We start from the raw sequence: 25,620 nt of genomic DNA, 5'->3' as shown, positions 1-25,620 counted from the left end.
CAAATAAGTCTATATGATAATTTTGTTTATTATTTTTATTGCAGTACTGTATTAGGCCGTGTACAAACACACAGAAAAGCACACTCCCTGATCTGAATTTCTTAGCCAACTGTATTCCCCTTGAATTTGTAATTTCATCCTCTAAGTGTCAGTTTGCATCATGTTGCACCACAAAATAAGTTAATATCTGAAACAAGCCTGTTAGAAGTCATCAAAACAATAAAGAAGAAAAAACATGTTTACATAAAAAGTTGTTTGAAATTATTTTCTTTATAACAGGCTTCTTTAGTCTTCGAATTTTTAAGCTGTGTTATCCATTCATGTGACATACTGTGTGTGTGTGTGTATACACACATACAGAGAGAGAATTACATATATATTTTTCCTTAAGTTTCCCTCACCAGAGTGGGATACAGTGACTCCTGAAGCCAAAGACCTCATCAATAAAATGCTTACCATCAACCCTGCCAAACGAATCACAGCATCAGAGGCACTGAAGCATCCATGGATATGTGTAAGTAGTTTCCACTTGCATGCCTAAAAAATTGTACATGCAAAATAGTTGATAGCATTCTCCAAAATCTAGTGCACAAATTCAGAAGGTTAATGATTATTTTTTTCCTTCCTTAGAGCTGTTTCATTGCAATGTAGTTAAATAGAGGAGATAAAACTGTAATTATCTAGACTCTGTGAATCTAGAAATAATTACCGTAACTGAGGTTCCAGCCTAAGAAACTGCCCTGTGCAGGCAGACCTGTGTGCCCAGAGACTTCACTGGGGCTCTTGAGTGGATACAGACATCCACTTGCACTGAGAATGGAGGATCATGGCCTTTAATGACAGGTTTCAGAGTAGCAGCCATGTTAGTCTGTATTCACAAAAAGAAAAGGAGTACTTGTGGCACCTTAGAGACTAACAAATTTATTTGAGCATACGCTTTCTTGAGCTTTCATGCGATGAAGTGAGCTGTAGCTCACGAAAGCTTATGCTCAAATAGATTTGTTAGTCTCTAAGGTGCCACAAGTACTCCTTTTCTCATGGTCTTTAAGACATCATTATTATGTGCATGCTCAGGGAATACAGTATGGAGCTGTATCAAGAAAAATTCTCTCATATCGTGCTTTGCATCTTCAGAACAATTAATTCTCAAAACACTGGGAGATAGGTAAATGATACTGCCCCCATTGTGCAGGTAGGGTAAAACACGGAAACAGGAAATTAGGGATTTGCCTAAGGATACTCTGCAAGTCACTAACAGAGCCACAATCAGAACTGATGTGGTCCTGGTGCCCAGCCCTGCACTCATTCTAGTAGGCTGCAGTGTCTTCTCTATCATAGAACAATACAAGTGATAATGAGTTTCAGAAGAAATAAGGAGGATGTTGAATATTTCCTTTTTACACATTTCATGTTCCCATGCATCACACAATACTGGTAATGTTAAATAAAATTCCATTCATTTTTTTAAAAGAGAACTTTACAGGACACCACAATTCAGGATGCTATTACTGATTTTTTATTTTTATAATTATATATGGCCAGAATGGTTTGGTTTTAGTCAGTCTCTACACAGGTGTAAACCCCACTGATTTAAGTTGGAGTTTTTCATAGGTAAGGACTGAGTATAAACTGAGTCTCTAGTTTTGTATCAGGTTCCATTGGCATGCATTCCTGCACCCAGGCAAAATCTTGGAGACTTCACTGGTGCATTGAGGTTTGCTTGAGTAGATACCAGTGAGGGATAGGAGCTTAAGACTTAGGAATTTGGCCCATGCAGGTTATGATATGTTTGTTCTCCAGTAAATACAACATAACTCATATATTTGTGTGTTTTGAATATATTGTTCTTTTCTTCTTCCTCAGCAACGTTCTACTGTGGCCTCTATGATGCACAGGCAGGAGACTGTAGATTGCTTGAAGAAATTCAATGCAAGAAGAAAACTAAAGGTAAGAAAGACAATTTCTTCAGGGGCATTTTAGTAGCAGGTAATTTTTGAAGGGTAAAAGGATACAGTGACATATATTCCATGTAGAGGATAACCATTCCTTAAAGGGATTTTATGGAGAATATTAACTATCTTGCGAACGCTTAAAAACAAGTTTATATAAACAAACATCAGGCTTGGATCTTTAAATAAGTACAGCCATGTGAACTGTGCTGCAGTGCTTAATAAACAACATACGATTGAGCTCTGCATGCATTTCCAGCAGCATTTGTACTGCTTTTAAGATACAATTAATATAAATATCATCTACATACCTCTTTGGAATCAGGATGATAGTGATGACCCTCCATTTTAAAATCACGGGCATTTCTCCCTTTAGATAAAGGAAAACCTCCCTTAGTTGGTTGTGGTCATGTATGTTACATATAAACCACCAGTTGAACACAACTCATCCCAAGCAACTGAAGTAAGGGTCTGGGTTCTATTTCCAGTGTCATATGTGTGCAATTTAATTGATGACAAATATCCCTGTGTGTGCACATACATTTGTGGCAAGACTTGTTCTGACAGCTCAGTAATTATTCGGGGATTTATGATAGGTAATAGCTTTAAGAATAAGCTACAGTTTCTCCATTCCCAATGTACTCCACCTTATGCCAAATAATTCATAGAAAATCTATCATTCCGGAGTTGACCTCGATAGTCAAATGATTTATGATTAAGCATATTTGCCTTTTTGGTCTATTCATGCTCAGAGCTATGCGTAAATAATGCTAATTTGAGTTAACATATGTGTACACAGGGGGCCATTCTGACAACTATGCTGGCTACCAGAAATTTCTCAGGTATGTTTATTGAGCTCCAAATCCTTATGTTCTTTACATTTTGGTATCTGCTTAATGCAACCAGGCCTAATGAGAATTAGTTTAGTACAGTAAAGCTCTTTGCTACTGTGGAGTATGTAAAGTATAGTGTATTAAAGTTATTTCTTTTTTGGAGTGATCAGAGCAAAAATTACTCGCTGCTGTAGATTAAACTGAAAGGGTCATATTGAGCCTTTTGTAAGGTACAGGTGGTAGTTAGAATAATTTGGTGCACTGTCTGTTTGTTTCCCTTATTGTGAAGGGGGACATTTTTTTCGTTCTTATTTGTAGAATCCTATCAAAGAGACCAGAAAATATTCCAGGTAGGAAGAGAAAAATAGCAAATGCTAAGGATAAATGTGCAAATTGAAATATGGTCAAAGAATAATATTTTAAAAGTTAAATTACATAGTAGAAGAGCATTTGAATACGCAAATCTAAAATACATTTTTAAACTTTACAGACATAAGTTTTTATGTTCTTACCTTATATAAAAAGCGACCTTATAGTACATATTTTACTACTTTTCTAGTAATATATCAAGTTTACCTCTAATACCATTCCTGTGTGTTTGGGTTTCTTAATACTAATAAACACATGAAAGTTCTTCACTCTTTTACTTCTGCCTCATTCTCAAGCATCGTGTTATAGTAACATAAGAGTACATTTCTGCCTATGAAATAACAGCTGTGCTCTTGGTGTTTACAGTAATCAAACTCTAATGCTGAAGACCCAAGGTGTTTATTAGCCCAGGGCACCGTTATAATTATGTCTTAATTAGGAACGCGCTCAAAATATTGTGATGCTTAAATTTATAGTTACATATTTAAAGTTTTTCAATGAAGGAGAAAAGAAAAAATACCAAAATTAAAATAGCTATAAATTTCTGAAAGGGAAATTTGTAAAAGTGTTAAAGCCTTTCTTTCCCTTCATTCCTCCGATTTCCTAAACTTCTCTGCCTTCTCATTTTCTTCCTTCCTCTGACCATCTACTCCCCTCCCTGCTGATTAGCCAAACGCTTGTCCCCCAAATAGCTATGATATATTTTTGTTTACATTGTGTTTCAATTCTTATTTGGAAGGGAGGAGCTGGGAATCTCCCAATGTAAACCTCAATATTTGAGAATTATTCTGACAACCTTTATCCTAACCAGACATTGATAATGCATATAAGACACCCACAAACAAGAATTCAGGCAATTGAATAACGTAGGGTGAATTCTGCAGTGACTTTGCAGCATCCTGTCTTTGTCTGAGATAATTCTGTTGCAATATATTTAATTAACAGGTAAAAATGCTATAGTGCATTGGGCATGTTTTGAAGAATAATAAGTGTCAAAGCATCCGAAATAAACAAGCTACAGCAGGATGCAAGTGAGACCAATTGGTCCAATCTGTTTGGTGCTTGGAATATACCGTGCCCTTCTTTGTTAGGTTCCCCTATTTAATATACAATTGTAACATGTAAAACCATCTTTAGGGATTGTAAATTATATTTGGTTAATGTTTAATGAATTGCCAGTAACTTTCAATTTCCTTTAAGAGTTGAACAGAAATGCTGTAGTCGAAGACTGAGTATCTTGTCAAAAATGGATTATCTTAAAACATGAAGCACGTGTATCATTTGTAATCATTCTCCATAATCATTGTTTCACATACATCATATGTAAGGTCTAACACCTCTGAAGAACAAGAATGTCATCGTCCTTTAAAAATATTATTTCAGAATGTCTCAGCATGGTGATCAAAGGCTTTTTCATCCATCATTTCAGTGGTTAATTTAAGACATACCTGCACTTGAGATGACATTTTAGTTTTTGAGTTATTTATTCATTGAATTTCATTGAAAGCATGCTTTTCAAGGTTATTTGTCCATAACAATGTGTTTATAAAAGTGTTTTATTTTTCCTTTTCTTTCTTCCTTTTATGTGGAATGTGTGTTTCTTGTGAGGTAAGACCCTCAGCAACTGAAAGAAACATCTTTTTTGTATCTCCTAAGCAAAATTGCCATCTGACCTGAACCACACTAATCTCTGCATGTTGTCACAATTCCATTTCTTCTCAGTTTGCTTTCTGGCTTATTAGCAGTGCCTTAGGATTTATTTATAACAATTGCTTTTTAGTTGTGGGAAATCAGCATGGTCAAATTCTTCATTGTTAGCTTACTTTAGAATATGCTTTGCTACTGTAGTTTTTGATTCGCATACAGTGTCCTTGCTTACACAAAATGCTTTTAAATAGTATTAGAATTATATCACAAGCCAACAAAAAAGGCAAAAGATTCATAGCTAAAGATGGTGCTAACACTTCTTTAAATAGTTGTGTGTGGTTATTGCAGTATGCAAAGTACAGGGTATATACTACGCTTGTTCTGGGCACGGAGCTCCTGTTAATGTACAGGACTGAAGTATAGAATATGTCCCATAATATGAGATATCACATACCAGTCTCATGCAAGAAACCGTTCAAGGGACACATCCCCTTACACCCTAGCAATCCTACCGGCACAATGGGAGGAGTAATGGCTGTTACAACCTTCATTATGACTCTTTTGTTGTTTGTTTTATTTAATTTTTATTTTAAAAAATTAATGTTTCAGAAACATGTAAAAGATTTTAAACATAAAACAACATTGGAAGGATGTAGTTCATATTATGACAAGCAACTTATAAGAATTAATATTTTTCAGTAGGTGTTTTTTTTAGTTCTAGGAGAATAAAATAACCTGTAAAGCCAATAAACTTCTAATTTTCTTTGCTTTCCTATAGCTTGAAAACAGCCATTTTCTGCTAAATTAGTTTAAGAATTTGATGCTCCTTCTATCTGATTAATTGTACCGTGGTAGAGCCTCAAACTCAATCAAGACTCAAGGCCGATTGTGCTAGGTGCTGTGCCTACATTTAACAAAAAGGCAGTCTTTAGTCCAAAGAGTTTAAAGTAAAACAGCAGCATAGTTTAAATATAACATATGCTTTTCACATATAAAAATGTTCTGCGTTACTCTTCCTTAGCACAGGTGGAAATATTTTGTGTCAACTTTAGCTTGAAATAAATTTTTATGAATGAAATTTTTCTGCTCCTGAAAAATAGGGGTTTATGATGGGCAGCAGAGACACAGTCTTAACAGAGGTCTGAGTGGATCTGCTATCCTAATTGATAAAGTGCTTTTTGAGGAGTTTTACTAGATTATAGAAGATAACCTTAACTTCAGCTCTAGCTGAAGTTCTAGTATCCTTTTAACAAATGTGAAAGACACTTTAATGAAGATCTGTTCTTTTCTGCACAGTTTCTATGGTTATATAGTCCATCATGTCTATAGTAGAACCATAATAATATGAGCACTTGACGCAGACACAGCAGGTGAATAAGACATGGACACAGAAATGTAGATGAAGCAGAAGCTTTATCTTCATTAACTTAACCCAGGGAAATGGTGGTACCCTAGAAAACAGGCTGAAACTAGACTAATGCAGTTCCCAACAGAATAAGCCCTCCTTCCGCCAGTCAAATAAAGGGGCCTGTGATCCCTGCTATCCTTCTTCATGTTCAGGATAAGGGTCCAGATGAGTAATGCTTCGAGCTGTGTAAGACAGCGAAGCCAACTTCCATGCCCATCAACACCAAGAGTCAGGTCCAAAGTCTTCCAAACCCTCCATTCTTTGCACTTTTGTCCTCAGCAACTGCCTCTCTGTGTAACAAGGAGAAATGGCTGCAAACTGCCCTTTAAACGTTTGTGAACAAATGAAAGCCCAATGGCTTACCCACAGCCATTTAGTCACTTGATGTCACCACCAGCTATAACAGCATGGACAAGACCTAGAGGTTGCGACTCCCAACTCATCTCTGCAGCCTTCAGCTCTTCTTCTGTTTCTCCTCGTCGGTATCCTGCTATGTGAAGAGGGCACTAAGAGTTGATCACCTGGCTCCAGAAGGAGTACTAAATACTCCAAATCAAAGGAACAGGGGAGTCAGTAATGTGTCTTTGTATCCACTGAACTAGGTGAACAGCTACAGGCTGGGGTTCATGGCCAGTTCCAACCCCTGTATTCCTCTCCACTCCACCATAACCCTGCATAGGTCACAGGCTAACCCTAGGAGTCAAGGCGGTCTAGGGTCTCTCTCCGCTGGTTTGGCTTGGCCACAGCCCCAACAGCAAAGTGGGCATTTGTATCTATCACAAAAAAGCTAATCTATCCCCATTTCTGAGCAAAAATGTAATAGTAAAATGCTATCATTTTTACAAAATACAGTGGAATCACAATTAGCCGATCTACCTGCGACCAGGGCCAGATTGGATAACCAAAAATCTAGATAAACTGGGGAATGGGTGGCAGGGCTCCAGCTGTGATCCCTGGGCAGCAGGGCTCTGACTGTCAGCACAACAGGCAGGAGCCCCAGCCTCCCAGGGCTCCAGCCCAAGTCCTACCGCTGTCAGCGCTGGGCAACTGGTGGTTCGGTTAATACAGAGAGCCGCATAATGGAGGCTCGGTTAAATGGGGTTCTGCTGTATTCTACAATATATTTTCTAGGAGTCCATATTCACTTATAAATAAAGCAAAATAGTAAATGACAGTGATTTGTTGTTCTTGATATTTTTGGCTGTGACCCTGCAAGCATTTACCCATGTGAATAATTCACTTGAATTCAGTTCATCTACTCATACAGTTAGAGTTATATGCATACACCTTTGCCAATTCAGGGCTTTTGTGTGTTTGCTTACACGCTAATGCACACATTTGAGAAACTTGTAGTAGGTCTCTCAATGTGAAATAATGAGATTCTACTGGATGTGGCAGTGTTTAGTGCCTAATGCAGCTCAGTATAGATCTTGACAAAATCCAGGTAGCAAATCTAAGAAAAGTGGTACTGCAGCCTTATGTCCAGTAGTTTGGAATTTCTCAAATGCTGTAAATATTCCATTTCCTAAATGTAAAGCAGCAGAGGGAGGAACTAAAAACAGAAAGTGCTTGCTTTGCTTCAAACCTGATGGAGTTTATTGATAACCAGCTGACATTGAATTTATTCTCTCATTTTACAGCAGCAAAAAGTTTACTGAAAAAACCTGATGGAGTCAAGGTAAGTTAAACAAATGCACCAAACGATACATCTTATTCAGCTTTCTTTTCCTTGTACTCTTCTAACGTCTATTGACTTTGCGATTGGAAATAACTACATCTCTTCTTCATAGGTTGTGTTAAGAAATGGTTCTCACTGTATATTTGAAGAAGTTGAAGTTAGTTTAAGTTCAAAATAATGTGTCAGAAAAGAAATAGCTGAAAAACTGTACCATGTTTTAAATAAGGTTCTGAAAAATGCTGACAAGGGAATATATTCCTTGCTTTTTAATAAAAGCTAGTCCAGTCATTAGTGACTCACTGTATTTTTAGCTGCTTAATATAAATGAGACTTTGGTCGTGGGTATGTAAGCTTGATGGAACGTCAGAAGCTTACTAGAAGCCCCACATGAGGTACATTCCACCAGGTGTACTTGGTGTGTTTGGCAGAAGTCCGGGTGTTTAAGATTTCACTGAATAAGCTCATCCTGGCTAATAGACCTTGGTAAGAATGGGAACATTCTGGCAACTTTCATAGATTATTTAGAGTTCCTATTTTCATATCACCAGGTCCCGCAGGAGGAGAGATGCTTCACAAATGAATATTCTAAACAGATACTTTGAAAAATAGCCAGGAAAAAAATCACTGAGCATTGAAAAATGTTGTATTTCTTTTTCTCAGAGATTCCTGAAGACTAAATAAAGCACCCCAGCTTTCCGTAGATAATGCAAAGTTTCTTCTCTTCTCAGTTCTGCCTCTTTCTCAGGAGCGTCTTTGACCTGAATTTTAGTTTTCTGCTTAAACTTTCTTTTCTTTAACAGAGTGCTACTTACTGAAATACTCAGTTCACAGCAGATTTGTTCTTTACTTATTCTCGCACACGTATTCTTTCACACTTAAAAATGTTAAGGCTCTTAAAATGAATTCAGTATACTCTAACCTGAATGTTACCCAAAGTCAAATAATGGGCATCTTAAAGAGGATGAAGAAGCACATCATTCTGTATTATTCGGTCATTGCAATACAGATTCCTTAACACGTCTTTGTGGAATGCGGGAATTTTATGTGTTCGGGTCAGGCTAGTATTTTTATAAATACCATTCTTCCTACAGGTTTGTAATGGCATCTGCTGTATCTCCATTTTGATAGCAACGTTGCTGAGAATTTTCGTCAATGGTTTGCTAATATTACACTCGTTGGGATCTCATACTTCCGGTTTTCAGGATATTTCAGTTTTTTACCATTTTCCTGCTCAGTTATGTGAAGCAAGGGGGGAAATGTTTACCTGCGTGGGAGTCTTTGTTTTCAGCATTTTTCTCATGTAGAAACTTCCCCGCACAAAAAAAGTATTTCCTTCTCTACCGCAGCTTATGCTGTCTTTTTGAAAACAAAAATATGCTGTACTCCATGCATTGATATTTTCAATCCAACCAGTCACATTTTCTTCTTTTCCTTTTCTCTCTGACTGGTCAATTCAGAAAAGGAAGTCCAGTTCGAGTGTTCAAATGATGGTGAGGATCTTTATCTGCCAGATTTTTCCTCCTGTGAAACATTCACACTTAGAAATCAAATAAATGCATTTAATCTGTTAACATAACTTGAGAAGCTACAAGACCTTTAACATGAAAACTTGTGACTTCTAAACCAAGAAGTGCTACGTGCCATCTGTAATGAATTGTTCCGCAATTCTTTAAAGCAAGATTTTTAGCTATAGAAATATAAATACAAAAAAGTAGATGTAACATTGGCCAATGCAGCTGTCTTTAGTACACTTAAAAAAAAAAGTATTCGTTTAAACAGTCTTCTATTAATTTCTTAATCTCCTTGTATTAAAAACTAATAACATTAAAATAATAAATGGATAATAATAAGTGTAATGGAGACATTACCCTCTGTGTAGTTACTTACATAGAAACTTAAAAAAAATTAAAAATTTCAATACTTGGGAAATCGCTAGAGCTTTTACCATATAGTATGAATACGGTTCAACATCAGGAATCCATTAAGAGACACCTCTGTACTCCTGCTGCCCCCTCTGTAAAAAATAAATAAATAAATAAATTCACTGCAAGATCCACTTTTATTGATTCCAGCTATAACTGAGCAGATATCCAGTATTTAGGACATTTTAAGGTGATTTTCAAAACCCCGCTTTGTATATTTTTATTATCCCTTGAAATCAAATAACAAATGGAAGGATGGCTGTTTATTTTCTTTTTGGGGATGTTGTACTTTTAGAATCAAATAATAAGGTTTTTCTAAGCGTCTTAGTGTCATTTGACTCACATCAGGATGTCAAGCTACAACCACAGGCCACAGCAGACATGCCGCCTTCCTTCTCTTCTCCAGACCCCCAACCAGTCCCATTCCTAGTCCAAGACCTTCTCAACCTCTAACTCAGATCCCCCATTTGAGAACCAATACATAGACTCCCTTCCCCCAGCACCAGGGTCCTCAGGCAGGCAGTGACCATCCTCCTGTTTAACTGGCATTGATCCTGAATTCTGGGATGATGGTGGTGATCCTGGCAAGGCAGCTTACTCAACGGTGACACTTCACCATGCCTCTGTACTGCTGATCCAGGTAGAGCAGAGCAAATGTTCCACTTTCTCCAACTGGTCACTCTGTCACGGGCAAGCAGACCTCCCCTTGAAAATACCTGTCTGGTAAATGGCCTATATCATCTAGCTGGATTCAGTGTTTCATGCAAGAGAACAGTTCATTTTAATACAAAAGTACAGGCCATTTACCAGATATGTTGGGATATTTTCAGCATCCCAAACACACCACGTGCCAGCTCTTAGTCTGCTGAAACACTACATAGGATGCTTGGAGGATTTAGATCCCGAGAGACAGTTTTGTACAATTTTTATAAAATATATAAAAAACATTAATACTTAGGACAGTGTGGCACTGCCCAACTGTTTGCTCTGAGAGAGAGAGAGAAAGAGATGCTATAAAGTTAAAAGCTGTTTCACAGCAACCACAATTTTAGTAGAAAAAGTTTTCCTTCCTGACAACAAATAGAAGTACACCAATTTAGAATAATTTTCCATAATCACTTAATCATTTGGTATGAAAATGCTGAATTTGTTTTTAATAGTTTCCCCTTTCTGTTAAAATAAACGCAGTAAATGTGATTTAAAACCTACCATTTTTCTTTAAGTTTGGAAGTATTTAGCCAAGCTGTGCTCATACCGACGAAATAACTTGACTATGCAATATATTCTCTTTTTCATTTGTACTAATGTAAATTCTGTATTCTTGATGTACCATTAATAAGTTTGAGTATATATTCTTTAGTTCTTGATGGTAGTGGAATGAATGTTGTTGTTTATTTTTTATAGGATTTTGACGAGGGGAGTGTGGGCTCAATGCTGCTCTCCTTACTCAGGCAAAATTCTCTCTGAAATTTGGTTATCCTTTGTCTGTTACATGTTCCATGACAAGCACTTCTATGGTGTGTTGTTTGATTTCTGATGTTGCTGATTAGGACTGTAAGAAGTCTGTTGAAACTTTCATTCCCTCTCTCATATATGCTTTGTATGTGTTCATTTCTTCTTTCTTTTGCTCTTTGAATACTTCTCTCTTGATGGCCAAACTGTTAATGAATATTCATTTTTAGTTGTAAAACTTGGGAGAGTGATTTTTCTCTTGTTACAAGAGAAAAAGAATATGATTGTCCATGGTTGTCTGTATTGTTGTTGTTCCCATAATCTATGTAGTCTTATTTTAAAAAAATAACATTTCCTTGAATTCAGTGGGTTTTTTTCCCTGAGTAAGGAATGCAGGTAGTACATTTTCTATCATTAATTGTTCCTTACTAAACCCCTGTAAGGTAGTTAAGTGCTGGCCGAGATTGTCCCTAACGTAGATACACTGCCCTGCTTGGCATGTGTCTTTCAATATCTTAGAGGATAAATTGAAATCCAGTGCAAGCCCATTTTGCACCAGAGCAATGTGTCCGTGTTAGGGATTTCCATCATCTTAACTACATGGATGTAGTTACAGTAGAACAGAGTTCCCCAGTCTAGACATGTCCTAACTAAGACATTGGCTATGCTTCAGATTTGCTCTGATTCCAGCAACTGATGGGCAGCCACCAATGCAAACATCTCAGGTGAAATCCTGGCACAATTAAAATCAATGCTACAGCAGCTTCCGTTGATTTCAGTGGGGTCATGATTTCGCCCCTAGGGCACATTTGCCCAGATAAAGCTTACTCAGCAGCTTTATCAGTCTGTACTAGGGATTGCACCAGTGAAGAGGTAGAATTGGGGAAAATCTGAAGTGTAGACATGACCTAAATATCATTATCCCCATCTCACAAAGAGGTTAAGTGATTTACCTAAGGCCATGGAGGAATTGATGAGCTCAAATTAGAACTCGGAAATTCCTGGCTCTCAGTCCAGTGCTTAAACCATTAGGCTAGGGCTAGGCCAATATATGTCATTACACACTCTGGTAAATATTATTCAGGTCTTCAACATTTAGATTTCCTAAAGGCTTTTATATAAAAAATATCAACAGCCTGACTGACACAAAGGGCTTGACTTTTGGTTTTTAAATGTGGTAGTTAATTTTACTTTAATATTGACAAAATGTCCATCAGTGAAAGAAGAGAAGTCTGAATTTGCATTATTGCATTTCTTTCCCATGTAATGTTTACATTTTCAGTACCAGAGTACTAACACAGCAGAGCTGTAGAGATTCTATACCACTGATGGGTAGAAATGATGCCAACCCTGTGTGCAGACAGCCCACCTTACATTTTGCTTCTTTGACCTGCTGCTGTTATAAGTAGAACTGGTCAAAAATATTTTTAAAAAATCCTAGTAATTTTAATTGAAAATAGTTTGACAGCATCAGAGTCCAACAAGCTTTCGTTATAATTGAAACCAGCTTTCCAGTGGGTATGAAAACTTTATTTGGGGCTTGATTTTTAAAATCTTTCCAGTTTTACAACCACAGTGATATTTACCTGGTTTAGTTATGGAAGGTGGGTTTTAAAAATGGGTATAAGAATCAGAGAAATTTAAATTAATTGCTAAAGTCTTACTTAAAGAGAGAATAATATTTTTTAAACAAATAAAAGCCCAGTTCTTCAAAGACTTGCGTTTTTGTAGTCATTGAGACTACTCCCATAGATAACTTTGCAGGATCAGGGCCAAAAGTAGTAATGTTGAGAAGCTACAGTACAGGAAGTTACACTCTTAATTTGGGTTCTGTGGACTGAAAGGCCAATGTACAGTAAACGAAAGGTATTACTGCAGGTTCAGCCAGATTGGAAAGGTTTTTCAAAACAAGCAAATTAGTTTATTTCATTAAATGAAAACGAAACATATACGTTTTTCATTTGAAATACTAAACGCTTGTTTGAAAAAAATCTCAAAGTGAATGTACCTGTACATATTCTGACCTCAATGACACCCATATAAATCTCGAGTTACCAATTACAGATTTATATAGGTGTAAATGACACATAAATTTGAACCACTGAAGCTTCCTTCCGTGAAAAACAAAATGACGTTTAACCTAGTGACACCCTCCTAGAAATAAAGTGAAATGATGGTATATTACTTAACACTGTTGCATGATCTAAACTGGCAAATAAATCACAATGGAAATACAGGCATTTTCTTTCTAAAATCCATATTAATTGTGAATTCCTATTATTTGGTTGTAGCCACTATTAAAAAATTCTTCATTCATTTATGTGTCAGAGCTGAAACTGCCTATGCTCTATATAGGACTTCCTTGAACAAGTCCAAAATACTGTCACTAGCGTCTTTGGGAGAAGCTATAGCCAGTTATCAAATCTGTTGTCAGTGTTTTTTTCAAGTTCATAAGTTGACCTTTCTGTGATTCTTTATTTCCCTATCTATATCTGTATATAGATATTCTATATAGAGAGATATAGATATGCTAGCTACCAAGAATTCTAAGGCTTGTCTATTTCTATTTTCTGCATACCTACAGATAAACAACAAAACCAACGTGGTAACCAGCCCCAAAGAAAATATTCCTACCCCGGCGCTGGTATACCTGGAATCTTCCTTTTCACCCTATCTTTAAGTTCTTTACTGTTTTCTTTGGGTTTTTTTGTTTGTTTTTGCTTTTATTCTTTGTTTGCTTTATAAATTTTTTTCTCTTTCTTGTTGTTTGTACTTTTTGTTTTCTTTTTGTGAGGAAGTCCATTGTGAAGCAACATTTTTATAAATAGAAAACGTGACACAAAAGCTGGATGTGGTGGTGTAGTAGCATTAGTAGCGATAGTTTAATTTTTTGCATGCCGTGTAAGAAAGTGAATAGAATGCGCTTGATGTTGCCCTTAGCTCTTCACCTGATGGTTGTTTCCATGCTTTTAAGTGCTGACTTATTTTTTAAATTGTACCTGTTATCTTTTCTTTTGCCTTAACACAAGTTTTGATATCAAGGAGAGCTAACAGGACTATTGCTAGGCAACAACAATATAGACCTTATTCAGATTTTCATTCCCCCTATTCTCTGACAACCCAGCAGGACTTTGCAAGGCTTCACTTACTGGTATCAAAAGGCACCTTAGTCCTATAAAGCTTTTTGAATAGTGCCACTTTAAATCTACAGTAAGCATTACTCTGTAATAAGTTCTGCTAGGGGAATATTACTAAACAGTAGGACAGCGTACATGAAAATTCTATGTCAGAATCTTGCTTCTGTTATTAAGTCACATTTCTTAAGATGGAGGAAGGCTTACGAACACAAATGCTGCTATTTAATTACCTAAATTTAAGCAGTATTACTTCTCATGTATTTTGGTACATAGCTCTGAAGAAATGCTTCTGCTCTTTAATATAAACATAAGGACAAATTCTGCCATAGATTTGCATGTGCAGCTCCCATGGAAGCCTGCATTAAGTCAAGTCATTTCAGAGCAGTAGTTTAAAGGTTTCATGGTATGTACATGAGTCCTCAACTCCATCAGGTTCCCAGGCCTCTGTGAGTACGTTAAAAAGCTACACTTGCTGCAGCTTGTTCTGGGCCAGCTAACTGACATTTTAAGGGAAGCAAGAGGGGAGTTAACCTTTGAAATGGCATCAAGAACTTCCATCATAATTGGTATCTATGCTGTTCAAATGGGCAACAGACTGGAAATAACCCCTGTACATCCAAACACCGTTTGTGTTTAGAGGTATGCAAATCTTTCAGAATCTGTTCAGCCCATCTTTATTTTGATTTGTGTTCATTTTTGCTTTAGTAATAAGCATACAGTATTTTTTTAATTAAAATAGTTCACCATTTTTGAGCTAAAGCAGGGTCAGACAAAAAGGGACAATGTATCTGATATGAGACATTGTGAAACAGAGTGCCTCTTCAGCTGACCTCCCCAGAGCTTCAAAGCCCTGTGTGTGTGTTGATCATGAATAAGGTCTTTGCATGCCGCTGCAGTAGGTGAGGTAACCTCCCTTGCTGGGTTGCCAGTCGAAGAATCTTTATTAGAGACATTGTTTCATCTTTTGGCAGCAGTTAACATTTGCTTTAGCTCTTGTCACTGTTTAGCATTTGTCTGCTGGCTCTTCTCGCGCTCCCTCACACTAATGTGAATGTATTTACCAATGAGAACTGTTTTTCTCTTTATTTTGTTCTCACTCAGGAGCCCCAAACTACAGTAATCCACAACCCTGATGGAAATAAGGTATTCAGAAAGAATTAGCTCCATCTTGCTTCTCCAAAGTGCACATTTCATCCACTATTCTAAGCCAGAATGTGCCCATTACCCAGAGCTTAGCAAGGAAAATCTCATTCCTGTATCTGTTGCACCTGGTGCCTCTTGGGCCTAATTCATCTGTGGCTTGTTCCCACTGAATGCTTTCTGCCTGGCTGCTGGCTCCCTCAGCTCCTGTGGATGTCTGTAGGCGGTGAGGGCGCTCAGCACCCTGAGGAACCAGGTTTATGGTGTGTTGTACATCTCTTGCTTCAGGGAAGAACTTTCAGTTCTCAGAAAAATAAAGGAACATTGTATTCAGACACAGAGTATAGTAAGGTTATTTTTACGATTCTAGTGAAAGCTTCATACACAAGATGAAGGCATATTTTGAGCTCTTTCCATCAGCTGTTTCTCAGCATGCTTATGCATCATACTGTGACATGTCTTCTGCATGGAACTTTTGACTTATTCCATAACATCATCTTGCAGTTTGAAAAGAAGCTAACACTTGAAGTGGCAAGAAGCTCTTTTGAATTCATAAATCTTGGTTTGATTTTTCTCATTTATTTTCTTCTGTGTGCTGTGATGGTTGTGTTTGATGTCTGGTTTCTATAATGTGTGGTAATTTTTTCTCCCTATGTGGACTTGAAAGGGGCTAGGGAATATTGTTGTTTGTGATTCATGTTCCGAGTTTTCATATGCAGATTTCACTTATTTAAACAGATTTTAATGTGTGTGCTGAGAATTTAAAGTTTCCAAAGGATTGTTACATTTATCTAGTGTAATTACTTGTGGTCGCTCAATACTGTATTTGCAAAGGATAGAGTCTGAGTGGAAAATATCAGATGCAGGCATTTCACAAGCATGGAAAAAGTGTTAATTGTGCATATTGTAGTCATCTCGCTTCTTCGTTTGATTATTTATTTTATAGTTTGTGGGTAAGAATAAGTTGTGATGTTCATTTCACTACTGTACCAACTACTCTCTGCACCCATGGTCCATATTTCATCTCCCATGTTTTATTAATAGGCAGTGTACCGCCAGCATTTTAATTTTAGTCAAATCTTTACTAAAGCCCAGCAAAGGGAAACAAAAAAACAAAACACTGGAGCTCTTTGGCATGACTACATCTACTTGACATTATTATATATTCATAGCAATTTAGATATTTTATGTCCCAAAAAGTTATAACATGGACAGGAAAACTACTTATGGGGAAAGTTACTGTTAAATTTCATTATCTAAAAAAACAAATATTTTAGCATGACAACTGGAGTGGATGCTTCCATATTACTGGCCACATCTCTCTTGTGAGCTTGTGCATGACGTTTCCTGCTTGTATGTGTGTGGTTTTTATTTTCTTCTAGGTACTATATATGATAGAGCATGGTATGTCCCTTATGTGGAGTGAATAGTCTAATACCATTCACAATAGGAAAAGCATGATGGTTTATTAAGCTTGGTTTGTATGTGTGGATTGATTAGTGTAGTTGATTTATTGCTGCATATAATTTTGTTCTTTTACATTTGAATAATGCATTAACCATTCTGAAACTTTTCTTTGACTTGTCTTGTGAAATTGTAGTAGACAAAAGGACACTGTCAGGGTATTTTGGAATTTTTATTTAATTAATGTGGATAGTAACCCTTCGGAAGCTTGAAATAAATCTTATGTTTTTCCCTTCTGTCTCAGAGGTAAACTGGCTTGTTATGGATATTTTTACTCTTGAGTATTTTGCTTCTGACTTTTTCTTTTTCTTTTTTTTTTTATTTGCAACAAAGCATTTATTTTTAAAAATCATAAAAAGTATATCTTCTGCAAAAAAAAAAAATTAGGAGAAAAAGAGTAGGTCAAATTTTTTGCCTACTGCCTTTGACATTGTCCTTTGAAGTGTGCTCCCTAATTTTTCACATTTCTAATATCTTATAAAAATTGTGATAAGAGCCTTGCCTTTTAACATTGCAAAGATTTCAATACAACTGTCTGATGGACAAGTCATTCCTCTGTGTGGCTGGTTGGTTAAAGAATATTTCTTCAAAGATATCTTAGATTATCTAGGAGCATTGTTGTGGGCCTCTCCAGTAACTTGCTCTCTCTTTCAAATTTTTTAGCACAAGGAGAGTATAAAAATGCAATCATGGATTTGATTCAATTCTTATTGAAATCAAGGGGAGCCTTTCAGTTTATTGCATGAGTTCTTATATGAGCAGAAGAAGTGCTTTAAATTGTGAAATACAACATTCTGCTTACTTTATACTTAAAAGCTCAAATGGAATGACTTATTTTACACAGTTGATATTCACGAAGCTTAAAATGGTGAGTTCTAATATTTGGCTGACGTAATTCATATAACAGTTCAGACATACTCTGTCTAGTAGAATGTAAAAAAACCCAACAAGTTAACTCATTTTCATGAAGATATTTATTTCCCCATACATCTGTGTGACATTCAAAAACTGGACAGCCAGAAATACCTTTAATAAAAATGTTCTCTTTTGAAATGGATGAAAATTGACATTTAGTTTCAGGTACAAACATCTCAATCCCTGTGGCCATTTGTTTGTGAATTACATCCACATAGCCTGCTTCAAGGCTTTGCATGATCTGTACAATACCAAGTGTAATTTTCATAGGTGCATGAATAATATGCTGGGTCACTTTATGCATTTCACTTGTATTTACTTCTTAACAGGAGTCAACAGAAAGTTCCAATACGACTATTGAAGACGAAGATGTGAAAGGTATGATTGACAGTTGGAAAGGCAAAACCATGGCTACATGCATATATTTCAGTAGGTTTTATTAACTTTTGTTGATCTGTCAGATGGAGGGAGTTCCTAAGTAATCCAAGGAGAACATACAATTATTTTTGAAAATTATGTTCATTGCTGAAGTTCTATATGTTAAGTTCTGACTTGGATAATCTGACTTCGATAGACTAAATTTTACATGTACCGTTTCTGTAGTATTTTACAATTAAGGAAGTTTGTCATTTAAAATTATAATTATGGCAGTAGTAGGTGTAGATTTAAAAACTAATGACATTTAATATTATTTTAAATTTCATTTTGTATATGGTACTTTGAATTTTTTTGTTTGCTTGCTTTATTTCATGTGTTTTTAATGCATTTTTTCAGATCAGCATTTATAAAACATTTCTGTTCAGATGCCAGTGTTTTTTTGTGCTTCTGTTGTATTCTGGCCCTATAATTGTCTTAACCTCAGTCACCTTTTTCTTTTCTTTTTGATTTTCTGCACAATAACCTTCTTAACTTTGCAATCTTTTTGATTATTTTTTAAGGTTTTTTTTCTTTTTTAAATTCTATGCTGTGACATTATTCATTCTTATTTTAATAACATTTTGTGGGTTTAAAACCAGTGTATTCAGCTTGTGTATTATATGTTTCATATAAGACATTGGTTTTTAGCTTTAAGTACAAAATTTTAGTTATAGTGGATTCACAAAACAGAAACAGGAATAAGAAGGGACATGTTGAAAAATAAGAGGTGAAGTACTAAGAAAAAGAGAGATTTCTCAGTTAATTAACCATTAGAGTGTTGGGCTGGTTTTGCACTGTATTATTCCAGAAGTGTTATGTCTGTGGGTGTCACTATTAAAGTGCTGGAGTTTTCAATAGCTACAAGACCGTGAGAGAACATTTTAGAATATGAAACTGATTCAGTGGATGCAGTTGCTCAAATCGTGTTTAGTCAACTGTTATTTTATTTCTGGATAATGGAGCAGGCAGTATCCTTGTCTGATAAGGTAATTGATGTTGCCAGAGTAAGGGACTGATAATGTAATGGTTTAGGACTCATGAGTATTTCCAAGTCAGAAATGTAATAAGAAATGCAAGATAAGATAATTCTTTAGTAGGACATTCCATTGTTTATGAGCTGGCATTCAAATGAACATCAGTAACCTGGTGATATCCTATATATTGTCTTTTTTAGACAGAGTTATTTTGCTTAATGAGGTGTATAGCTTCTGTTTCACTTTTATTTTGTGTGTTATAAAACCTTATCCCAGGATTCAAGTAACAATGTTCTCCTGCTAAGCAGTGTTTGTATGGTTTGGTATATTATCACTTCAACAAGATCATTTATTTCAAACAGACAGATAGAAAAACCTATGTAGTCTCCAGAGAAAAACTTAGTTATAAAAAAAGAGGATGATGACAGGTCCATCTGTACCCAGTGCCCCCACCCCTCCAGGTGCTCCAACCTTTGGGAAAAACTATTTTATCTGGATTCAAAACACACCTTCCTTAAAAATGTAATTGGAACTATCCAGCATTCACAGTTACCTGAATATATTAGGCTGAACTCAGTGAGTTACCACCCGCTGTGCAAAGCAGATGGAACTATCCAAGTTTAAGGATGCTTCTTGTCCTATCCTTTAGAACTCCCTGTTTACTTCTCCTTCCTACCACCAACACTCAGTTCACACATTCCAAAATTTCTAAGTAAATCCCAGAGAATGTGTGTGGTGCTATTATATAACTACTCCTCTACAAGTCCCATGAAATATTTGACACTTACCAGGTGATTCCAAGGTATTTTGGTCCCTGGAAGTTCATGTGACTATGAACTCACCAGCCCAGTTCCTTTCAAACAGGTATTACCGAAAGCCTCATCAGACAGGCCTAATAAACAAATGGGCAATGAAGCAGTCAAACCTTTATTTAATTTTTTTCTTTTATTTAAGTAAAAGGCTATCAGAAAAACACCCAGCACAGTGTACCATCACATCTTTTGCAGCATAATCTCATTAATAATAATATTTTTGTTCCCAATTACTAAGCAAAAGAATAATGGGGAAACTATTTTTAAACAGCCAGTTAACCTTGACATTTCAAAATCAGGCACTGGAGATGATCACAATTAAATAGCTCTATGTAACTTTGTGCAAATTCAAAAATAAGCCAGTTTGCAAGCTTTCATCCACATATTAATGTAGCTAAATATTTCACATTCTCTGCTTTGAAAGACAGCTAAACAAATTTCTCTGAAAAATACTGGTTAGTTCCAACAAACCATGCATTGCTTTTTCCTCCAAAGCAGCAGAGAGTGGAAAATTGAGATTTAGAATTTCTTCTCAAATTTAATTGAAATTTAATTTAATGAAATGTAATTTTAGAAAGCATTGCTATTTGCAGTAAGATAAGGTTGGGGTGTTTTTGTTTTTTGATGCATGGTGGACTGTTGCTGCAGTTCCTTTGATTCCCCATTACTATAAAAAAATGAATAAATTTGGAAAATATTTAGAACACTGTGGCAATGTAAATGCTTCCATTATTTCCTGCAGGTGCTTTGGATCCATTTATTGTAGTTATTTACAGGTAAATGAGCCATTAGATATGTTTAGGATTGTAAACCTTTAGAGCAGGGATTTTCTCTAGTGTGTTTGTACAGCAGTCAGCACAACAGGACTCCAATCCCAACTGGAGCTTTTGGATGCTACTGTAGTATGGATATTTGCTATTAATATAATGTGGGTGGGGGAAAATAAACTATTCAGAATTAACCACAGATGCTGTAGAAGCTCAAAATCATATTCATAAGTATACCCTGCTGTGTTAGTTCCACTGAACAAGTTGACACTTGAAGAAACCTTTTCAGACTCAAAATGTGTGCATTAAAATGCAGTTCATTTTGCTCTTTGCCTGTGTTCAACACTTCATTGACTTTCATTTTGCTGTGCACTATTCATGGGGATGTCACAAGAAGGCAGTCCCCCAGAAGCCTGGATAATACTCACATGAGTTCCTTCTTCACCTAGGCCCAAAAGCTTGCTGTTCAAGTTCCTTAATTGATGATTCCAGGACAACTGCATCCCAAAAATGTGGCACGGGGCAAAGATCATAGGCATTCCAAGACCAGGAAAAACCACTGGAAGATTTTAAGAGCTATCGACACATCTCTTTCTGTTGTGTTACATACAAGCTTATGATTCTGAGAGAGACTGATTCTGATGCACATCAGTGAGGTTATCAGGCCACAACTGCTCTTTGTTCAGGCTGACTTCACGCAAGGAGAATGTCAGGCAAACCTGTAGACAGACCAGGGCTGTTCACTCAGCTACAAAAACTCACCCCTTCAACAGAGCCTTCAGTGACTCATTTTAGGGGCATGCTGGGGCAACTCAGCTACACTGACTTATCCCTCAAAGCCAAGCCTGCAGTGACTCATTGCTCAGGCATGCCTATCCCTGAGCAGGGCCTAGGTCAAATTACCCCCAAGGCACAGGTGTTTCCCTCTCACTGCAAGTTAGGGTATGTCTACACTGCCCACTTTACAGCGCGGCCGCAGCAGTGCTGCCAAGGCAGCACTGTGACCTGGGGAGTGTAGACACACTTTATCACCGGGGGAGAACTCTCCCAGCAATTTAAAAAAAACAAAAAAAAACAAAAAAGCACCCTGAACCAACGGTAGTAGCTTTATCGCCAGGAGCCAGGCTCCCGGCAATAAAGCGCTGTCTGTACTGACGCTTTTCAGCACTAAAACTTTTGTCGCTCGGGGGTGTTTTTTCACACCCCTGAACAACTAAAGTTTTAGCGCTGAAAGTGGCAGTGTAGACACAGCCTTAATCTGTGCAACAGCACCGCTCAGCTAGGAATTCTCCTGCTGCCTCACAGTGTTACAGGCGCCCTGAGGTTCAAGCGTGCCTTCAATCCTATCCCTGTTTCTGCCTCAGTCTTGCCCAAGCCTTGTTCCAGCACACTTCAGACTTGTCTGTACCCTATTCCAACCTTGCTCCAGCCCTGTTTCTGACCTGCTCCAGCCATGCATCCGCCTTCTCCCTCCCAGACCGTTGGACTGACTCCAGCCCCGCTTCGACCCGCATCTGGATTCCACTATCATCCTGATTTGGCTTATCTACAGACTCTGACCCCAGTTCTTATCCATGGCCTATCCCCGGATCCTGGTTTAAGCATTGCCCTCAGCCCTATCCTGAATCTGCATCCAGCTTTGACTCTTGGTACCTGTCCTCGACCACCACTCCAACCACCAGGCCTGACTGCCTAAAACCTAAAGCCTGACAAATGGTGCACCTAAGATCAAGTCAGTCACCTAACACATTCTGGCAGACTTGTCAACTGCAAACAACACTGTCTAGCATGTGGGGCTGACCACTAAGGTTCTGCAGACTATTTCCTGTAAGCCTATGGTGTGGTTCAAAATGGAAATGCCTCTCCTTGTCACCATAGATACTTATGACCTACCAACATGGATAGTAATCTACAAAATATTGAAGAGTGATTCAGCAAGGACATGAACTCTCTGGCTACTTAGCTCCATCAGTGGAGACTTGCACTTAGTGAGTCTTAAGAAGGTGGCCGCAACCCTCCATCTGAATAATTTCCTGGCCAATCAGCCCCTTACAGTTTGTGCTGAGGATCATTCACTCCCTTTCCAGCCAGATGTCACTAACTTAGGAGTCAAATTGGACCTCAGCCTAACATACCAGCCCCATTTAGAACATGTAAAGTAAAAGATGACTTTCTGCACTGCCTTGATCCAGAGACTAGCAGGAACCTCCTGGAAGTGAGGCAAATGTTTTACTCACCTCAGTCCTGGGGCTGGTATTCTTGCATCAGTAGAGCAGTACGCAACAGTTTGGGGCAGAAGTTGGCAAATGCATCTCATTGTTTCAGAGATGAACACAACCACTCATATCGTTAGTGGTTGTCTTTGACGTACTTTAACATCTGATTTATATGTGATGGCACATATAGCTTCCATAAAACTGCATGGAGGGTTATGATGGATGAAAACAACCTGCTGAATACAAATCTGACAACAGGTGCAAATAAGCAACCCATACCTCCTATCAGAAGATCTGCCCACTTCCAGAAGAAATCACCTATACCTGCATTTCCTGTTGACTTGCCATGATTGTCTTCACAACATCCTCCTGCCATTCATGCACTTCTGTCTCATGCTGCCAGCCCAGTGCCAATCTCAGATGAACAATGGCACATTAAGGCCAAGTGCTATTTCTTTGTAGAGTGGCAGCTACTCTGGAACAGAAAGGCAGGAGTGCTGGCAAACTTCAGAAGCCCTGATTTACATCTACTTATTTGCGACCTTGGATGTAGATCATGGACTTAACAGACTGCTGAGAGGAAAAGGCAGAGTGGCTGCCACAATGCAGACATTTGATTTAGCCCAATCTTCACAGTGTGACTGTGGTGCAGTGTCTTAGCGCAATCTTCACCATCTGATTGTGTGGTAGGGATGCAGATGGTCACGAATGTGGTGGAGAAGAGCACAGTTAGAAGATTGGAGGATGGACTGCAACGTCATACTACCCTTGATGCAGTAGTCAGAGATGGCTGAACAATCTAGTTATTGACATGTAATGCAGAGTAAAGAAGTTCCTTTTGCCCTGTTATTTCAGGAACCAGTATAGCTACAGAAAATTCCCAGTGTAGTTTTGCTTAGTGTGTCACTGTCCACTTGAAAATAAAGAAGTAGTACTGTATTTAAGTACTTTTTTGCTTTGATTTTGCTTTGATACTCTCACTGTTTTCAAAAGAGAGAAATCCCTGAAAAAAGTTGTTGGGCTAATACAGCTAACACAAGTTGGTCATCACATGACATTAAGTGTGAATAAAAAACAAAGTCCCATGTTTTTCTGTGTTGGTCTCAGGGTGTTTCAGTTGTCTGTAGCACACACAACAAGTGTCGAGGGCATGGTAGGTATGTAGGAAAGAGCTGGCAGAAGAAAGTGCAGTATGTGAAAGGCCATAAAAATACTTTTGAACTTCAGCAGAAGGCATGATCAAAAAAGGAAAATTCTCACTTCCATGATGTCACTTATCAAATTGTTCTCCCGGCCCATGTAGTTCTATTGTTTTTGCTGCAGTCATGATAAAAATAATACCTGCAGAGAATATGGGAATTATAGTGGATACTCCAATAGAAGAGTTTTTAGAGATTTTAGCCAAAATTAACACTTAATGTGGGAATAGGTTAGCTCAATTTTCTTGAAGTGTGGTTTGATTCTGTAAAAAGAATATTATGGCGTCCACATTTTCCATTTCTCATTTACTTCCATGCCAAATATGTCTGCAATGTTGTTATAGCTGTGTTGGTCACAGGATATTAGAGAGACAAAGTGGGTCTCTAATATCCACCTTGCCTCTCTAATACCAAAGATGTTCATTTTACAAATAAAAAAGATGCATTTTTCTAACTCTCAGCCTTGCAAAATGAACCGTAGGCCTGAAAATCAAGGTTGGTTATTTCCTTCTCAAGCAACATCACCAGTAAGAAAATTATCTCATTGATTATGCATGTGGAACATCATTGTCTTCAAGAAGACAAACTTGTTAGTGCTAGAACTGGAACTTAAAAACAATTGTGCTGATAATGTGTGAGAAGGAGTATAATCCAGTCTCTCCTAGCTGAATCAGTAGCTCACTCTTTCTTAGCTGTGTTGACTTTGCAAGTAAAACACAGGAAACAAAGTACTAAGAAGTTGTTAGTCATTGAAGGCAACAGATACGATTCTGCATGCACATGGAGCAGTTGTAGAACCTAACAAGATGTGCCTTTTTCATATAGCGACTTTTCAGACTAAAATGCAGATGACTTGATACTAGCTGTACCAGTAAATGGGATCTTGGGAGATTTGTTACAGTTAACCCCTCACTTGTCAAGGGAGTGATAGTCCTAATCAAAACCAAGGCCAATGTCCTCAGAGTTTCACTGAATATTAGATTGTGACTGTAAAGCCACAACCTGTCAGTAGGAGAGGCAGAGATGTACATTGCCCTACCATGAGGCATTGTGGACTTTGTTGAGTACACATGGGAGGATGGTCCCTGCTACTATCTTGGAAAGGTTTCATCATGTGTACTCCTTATGCCTGTTCAGCTGTGTTAACACTGCCTACTGTTCTCTCCACTCCTTTTCCCACTACATCTGGAGAGACTAGTGGTTCATAGGGCTTACGCTGGCCCTCTGCACTTGGGTAAATTTTTTCACTTGTTGTACGAGGTGTAATGAGGAGATTTCCTGTGCGCTCTTCCCCTCAGTTTCACACTCATGCATAGCTAGT

General features: G+C 37.5%; 1 protein-coding gene across 17 annotated transcripts in view; it reads left to right on the top strand.

Annotated features, from left to right (window-relative positions):
* CAMK2D (calcium/calmodulin dependent protein kinase II delta) overlaps nucleotides 1–25,620 on the top strand; it is a 271,589-nt gene that overhangs the window by 208,129 nt on the left and 37,840 nt on the right. For 3 of the 17 annotated variants that reach the window (XM_073340950.2, XM_073340949.2, XM_078852460.1), the window contains 8 exons: nucleotides 392–514; nucleotides 1,864–1,947; nucleotides 2,749–2,791; nucleotides 7,847–7,884; nucleotides 9,342–9,374; nucleotides 13,843–13,902; nucleotides 15,497–15,538; nucleotides 18,244–18,292. In XM_073340950.2, coding sequence (XP_073197051.1) covers nucleotides 392–514; nucleotides 1,864–1,947; nucleotides 2,749–2,791; nucleotides 7,847–7,884; nucleotides 9,342–9,374; nucleotides 13,843–13,902; nucleotides 15,497–15,538; nucleotides 18,244–18,292 — 472 coding nt within the window. The remainder of the gene's footprint in view (nucleotides 1–391; nucleotides 515–1,863; nucleotides 1,948–2,748; nucleotides 2,792–7,846; nucleotides 7,885–9,341; nucleotides 9,375–13,842; nucleotides 13,903–15,496; nucleotides 15,539–18,243; nucleotides 18,293–25,620) is intronic. The other 14 variants (XM_073340955.2, XM_073340954.2, XM_073340956.2 and 11 more) reach the window with 7 other exon arrangements.

Source organism: Lepidochelys kempii, chromosome 4 (genome assembly GCF_965140285.1).
Source record: "Lepidochelys kempii isolate rLepKem1 chromosome 4, rLepKem1.hap1, whole genome shotgun sequence".
In the NCBI taxonomy this organism is placed as follows: Eukaryota; Metazoa; Chordata; order Testudines; family Cheloniidae; genus Lepidochelys; species Lepidochelys kempii.
Note: the sequence above shows the minus strand (reverse complement) of the source record. Positions and strands in the feature narration are given on the sequence as shown.